A 5,471-nucleotide genomic window follows, 5' to 3' on the forward strand; every position below is an offset into this window, starting at 1 on the left:
TTCCCCTTTTATAAAACATAACATGCAAGCACCCTTAGATACAAAGAATCACCCAAAACTCCAAGGAAGGTAGGAGAGAGGAAAATTACAATGGAGAGATCACACCATTTGAGTTAGACAATATATTATATATAAAAAGCCAGGTGGTGACTCCAGGCCACCAGATGCCACCTAAGTATTATGGACGAACTGACCCTTATTCTGCTGAATGCCAAACATGAACCCAGATTAAAGATAAAAAAAACATATGAAAACAAAAAACTGTCCCGCACCTGATAGCAAAGAGGGAGAGCTCTGCCACTGGGACTACCTTGTCAAGGCTTAACACACACTGAGGTTCCAGGAATAATCTACATCTCACCCCATGGAGGAGGTAACAGAAGGTTCCAACCCTGGAGGCACAGGGAGGACACGAGAAGACAAAGCGGGGTGAAAGGAAGAGAAGTGACAGGGAAATGAGGAAGTTAACTCTTATGTTTATTTATTTTTTTTTTTTTTGCAATGTCAGGAGCGGTCAACTCAGAAGCAGTGGAGATGGGTAGACTTACATTCAATGCGCAGTTCAGTCAGTTGCGGAAGCTTCAGAAGAAGGGTTTCAATAAATTCCTCGTGTTGCAGATATTTATAGTGTCGCAAGCAGACGCTCCTCAAAGTGGACAACTGATCAAAAGCATTTGTGGAGAGGCTGGCGCAGCTAGAGTTAATAAGTTCCAACTTGTGCAGCTGTAGCCGTGAGATACATGGTTGATCTGAATTGAAAATAAAAACAAATGATAAGCAATGTGCAATCTGGCAAAGCACAAGTTTTATCATTTTCAGGAGAGGTTTTACATTATACTATAAACATCCCACTCACCTTGCTATTTATATTTGTACAATTCAATGTGAAACGAACACTCACCTTCAGCTGTAGATACAAAGTTATCTGGAACATTGAAGCAAAGGGATAACTTCCACTTATTCATGTTGCCAATAGCAAGAGACAGCTCACGAAGCTTTGGTAGTCTAAACAGAATGTACTGGAGAGCCCTTTCAGGGACCGTGCCTTCATTGGAATGAAGTGAAAGTGAGTACAAGTTCTGCAAAAGGACTATGCTGGTTAATGGGAGAACACCTGAGAAGGACACTCGGCATAGAGACAAATGGGTCAATTGTTGGAAAAGTGCAATCTCTGAAAATATGTCTTGATCAGTTACGTTGGTACAGTCTGTCAAATGTAACTGCTGAAGGTTTACAAGTGGCCTTAATCCTTGGAGGATTTCTCCTTTCACGCAGGAGTCCATTGTAACGCTGGTTAGGTCTGGCAAGGAACTGGTCATTTTCTTGAACTGTTTCAAAGTCACGCGGGTCACCTCCACAGAGGAGATCTTCCGGCTCTGCAGAGTGTCCCAAAAACGAGCATTAAAAATCCCTATGCTCTTGAAGACAATGGTGCTGTTTTTCCATAGGGAGGGATGGTCCACCAGTGTCCGTAAATACGTACATGTGGCCCGGACATTCGCCTTTTCTGCTGGAGAAAGATAAGCAAATATGTGCAGGAGGACTTCTTGGGGCAGCTGGAGCCACTGTATCTCTGGCATCATTATTGTGGAATATTCAAACCTCACACCTGCACAGCAACAACAAGAAAATAAGGGGGGACTCAAGAAACATCTGCAAATTCACACAAACAGCTCATACAATGAAACAATGCTATATGTTCAGTTCTCTACTTTTACAAACAGGCAAAGTTATCCAGGAAAAATGATAGCCAAAATGGTCCAGACAAAATCATAAGAGTCACAACAGCCAGCTTTTATTCCTAGGACTTCTCGTCCATATAAAAGAAAAAAACTGTAGCTGTATCGCCATAAAAAGGGATAGCTGGTGTCAGACTTTGTTACCTGCTAAACGGCCTTTGTGAAGGAAATCCACGGTTACAAAGAGACAATGCTGCTGGGTGATATTATTGAACAGCATTGTAACTCTGATTTAAGAAAACTTAAGAAATAATGGATCTGTTAATGATATGGAGCAGCCTTTCTCAACCGTTTTAACATGAGGGAACCCCTTTAACTTTCAGGTCTTTTGGGAACCCCTGCTATAATTACTACATACACAGACAACCCTACATTAGCTTGGTGGTCAGGGGAAAGAATTCCTCTTACATTGCTGATCAGTGGGATACATTTCACTCCTACAGATAGACAAAAAGATCATTGGTGTCAGTTAAAGTGACCTGAGTCACAAATTGCTCAAGAAACCCTTTGCAACCCCTAGAAGGTCTAATGACAGACTGCACTGCCATTACACAAGTTGTGTGCATTGATTGGAACTCTGATGATGGAAAATAGAAAACATTGGATTTCAGATAAAACCTGACACCCCCTCAGCATCTGGAAAAAAAAGTTTTTAACACTAAATGAGCAAAAATGAATCATTTATGAGTAGACCTACAAACAAAAAAACATGTCCCAACCTTCGGATTTGCTCACATACTGTACCAATGCAGCCCCAGTAAATAAAATGGTATACTCACTAACCCTAAAGATGGTGCATCTACAAAGTGAGATTGCTATGTTCTAGAATTTCCTTCTTATGAGAAGCACACCAGGTACCTGAAAATAACAATGACTTCTTGGGTTCAGTGGTGAATTTCACCCATTCTGCATCGGTACTTGAATGCCTGCAAAAACAAACACCGTTTATTAGACAATAGAACAGAATTGCTATGCTAAGACTGGAATTGGGGTTGTGGTGCGGTTAACACTTCCTCATGCCAATAAGCTGTTGCCTCAGGGGAGAAGCTACAAGTAGCTTTAATCCAAAGCAGCCCCATAAAACATGAATGGGGGCATCAGTGATCGGTACAAGTGGCTAGCAAGATGCCAGCTGCCGGGATCGTTCGAACCTGAAGCAAGGCCAAACCTAGCCTAAAACTAACTACATTACAATCACCAGGTCTGTATTGCCATGATCTGCCATATTTGCTACCACCAGGTCTGTATTACCATGGTCTGCCATATTTGCTACCACCCGATCTAAATTGCCATGGTCTGCCATATTGGTTACCACCCGGTCTATTTTGCCATGGTTTGCCATATTGGTTACCACCCGGTTTATATTATCATGGTCTGCCATATTGCTTACCACCCGGTCTATTTTGCCATTGTCTGCCATATTAGTTAGTTGATGCAGGTCCCTATGATATGTGGATCATAAAGAGGTTGCATGGTCAGACTGTAACATGAAAGGCGGAGAAATACAGCCTGTACAGTGTCAATATTATAAATATATTATTATTAAAATATAAATATATTAAAGCCCAAGCCAGTGAAATCTTCATGGATCATTATTCAGTTTTCTCAATATTTGCTTATTATACCTGCACAGTGATAAATATGACTTTTCTGTATCAGGGTGTGGGGGGGATTAGAGCTCAATTGAAGCCCGACAGCAGCTGGTCTGTAAACAACCAAAACTTTCACATTGTATTCCTCTCCCTGCTATTTAATGATCATGATTTGCCATGATTATATAAATATCAGTTACATGACTGAAAGGGAGAATCATTGTGGTGAATGACACACTGTGAATATTGGTTGTTTCACATCTTTGATGTGCCCTTCAAAGAGGAAAGTAGTGCTTAGATAAAAGAAATTACCATTTTATATAAAGCTCTTCAAAGTGTGAAAAGCTTTTATTGTTGTATTTAAAGTGTAAAGAGAACCAGTCACAACAGACATGTGCAAGAATCTGTGTACTCGAAGGCAACGTTTCTCAAACTTTTTAATATGGGAGAACCCTTGAAATAACTTTCAGATTTTCAGGGAACCCCTTCTAAAATTACTATATCCGCAGCTCACAGTATAATAATGTGGTGGTCAGTGGGAAGAATTCTCCTTACATTACTGGTCAGTAAGAAGAATGTCACCCTTACAGATAGCTAAAAATATCACTTGTCTCACTTAAACTGAACTGAGAAGCAAAAATTGCTCATTGCTCAAGTGACCCCTAGCAATCTCTGGAAGAACCCTGGTACCATAAATATGCAAACCTAGCTAAGGCTGGGTCTACACGGACGGTTTTAAAAATGCATGTAAACACTCCTACCATGTTTATATGCGCTTTTATGCACTTTTACAAGCGTTTTACAGTTTTTTTTTAAAAACGCTAAAAAACTTTTATTAACGCGTTTGACGCAATTTAACATAAGCGTTTAAAAAAGTTTTACTTTAAACCCTTTCACCGAATGAGTACAGGGGTACATAAAACCCCTTACTCATTGCCTGAAAGGGCAAAATGTGTAAATAAAATAGGACGAGGCTTTAATGTTAAAATATTTTATTAAATGTGTGTGTGTCTGTGTAACTAAACTTTTTTTTTTTTTTACAAGTTATCCAACAATAACAGGATGACTCCCACAGCTGCATTCATAATATGAGCACAGCTGTGGCACTCTTCCTGACAGTGAGGGATCCCCTGGCACTAGGGGTTAAATGAGGACAAGGCTCTCCATTCACCTCTAGTGCTTTGTGATAGGCTGAGGTTTTACTTTTCTGGGCCATTCAGCACTAGACTTGAATAAGGAGACTTGTGCCTATTCATTTCTAGTACTTTGTGCTCTTGGAGGAGCTGTAGTATGTGCTACAGATACAGAACACACGCCACAGCTCCTCTAGGGCTGCGGGAGCAACGAGGGGAGCGGAGCTGTCAGCATAGCAGAGCTCCGCAGATTGCTCAGCTCCCTGATTGGCTGAGGAAAGGGAAATCCTGATGATGCTTGAGCTGTCATCAGGGTTTCCCTTTTCTCAGCCAATCACAAAGCACTAGAGGTGAATGGGGAGCCTTGTCCTGATTTAACCCCCAGTGCCCGGGAATTCCACACTGTCAGGAGGAGTTCCACAGTTGTGCTCATGTCATGAATGCAGCCGTGGGAATTATCCTGTCATTGGGATAACCTGTAAAAAAAAGTTTAGTTACACACACACATTTAATAAAATACTTTAAGAAAAATCTGTGTCCTATTTTTTTAAACATATTTTAACCCTTTTAGGGAATAAGTAAGGGGTTTTATGTACCCCTGTACTCATTCCCCAGGGTGGGGTGGTGGGTATCTGGGAGTCTCCTTATTAAAGGGGGCTTCCAGATTCCAAAGTCTTGCTAAAAACGCTTATAAAAGTCTCCATTGTTTTCAATTGAAGCTTTCATAAAAAGCTTGAAAACGCTTGTAAAACGCATGGGAGTGTTTTCCCGCATTTACCCAGCATTTTAATTTTTTAAACGTTGTAGGCAAATAAGATAAAGCTCATAAATGTGCCTGAAGGAAACGTCCTGGTGTAGATTAGCCCATTGGAATGCATAGGAATTTCAAACATGAGCTTTTAAAGCCTCAGGTTAAACGCTGGGGAAAACGTCCGTGTACACTAAGCCTAAGAAAGATATATTTGTATATAAAGGTAAATTTGTTTATTTATATAACTGCATTGCGG

The 5,471-nt window shown here is 40.6% G+C and overlaps 1 protein-coding gene across 3 annotated transcripts in view; it reads right to left on the minus strand.

Moving 5' to 3' along the window:
• LOC140341960 (uncharacterized) overlaps positions 1-5,471 on the minus strand; it is a 12,977-nt gene that overhangs the window by 6,535 nt on the left and 971 nt on the right. The window contains exons 2-4 of one of the 3 annotated variants that reach the window (XM_072427925.1): positions 2,598-2,665; positions 902-1,609; positions 549-749 (exon numbers count right to left, since the gene is read on the minus strand). In XM_072427925.1, the coding sequence (XP_072284026.1) occupies positions 549-749; positions 902-1,583 (883 nt within the window). In that variant the 5' untranslated portion in view covers positions 1,584-1,609; positions 2,598-2,665. Of the gene's footprint in view, positions 1-548; positions 750-901; positions 1,610-2,518; positions 2,666-5,471 lie in introns of all 3 variants that reach the window. The other 2 variants (XM_072427924.1, XM_072427923.1) reach the window with 2 other exon arrangements.

The sequence above is a fragment of the Pyxicephalus adspersus genome, chromosome 12, assembly GCF_032062135.1.
Source record: "Pyxicephalus adspersus chromosome 12, UCB_Pads_2.0, whole genome shotgun sequence".
Classification (NCBI taxonomy): Eukaryota; Metazoa; Chordata; class Amphibia; order Anura; family Pyxicephalidae; genus Pyxicephalus; species Pyxicephalus adspersus.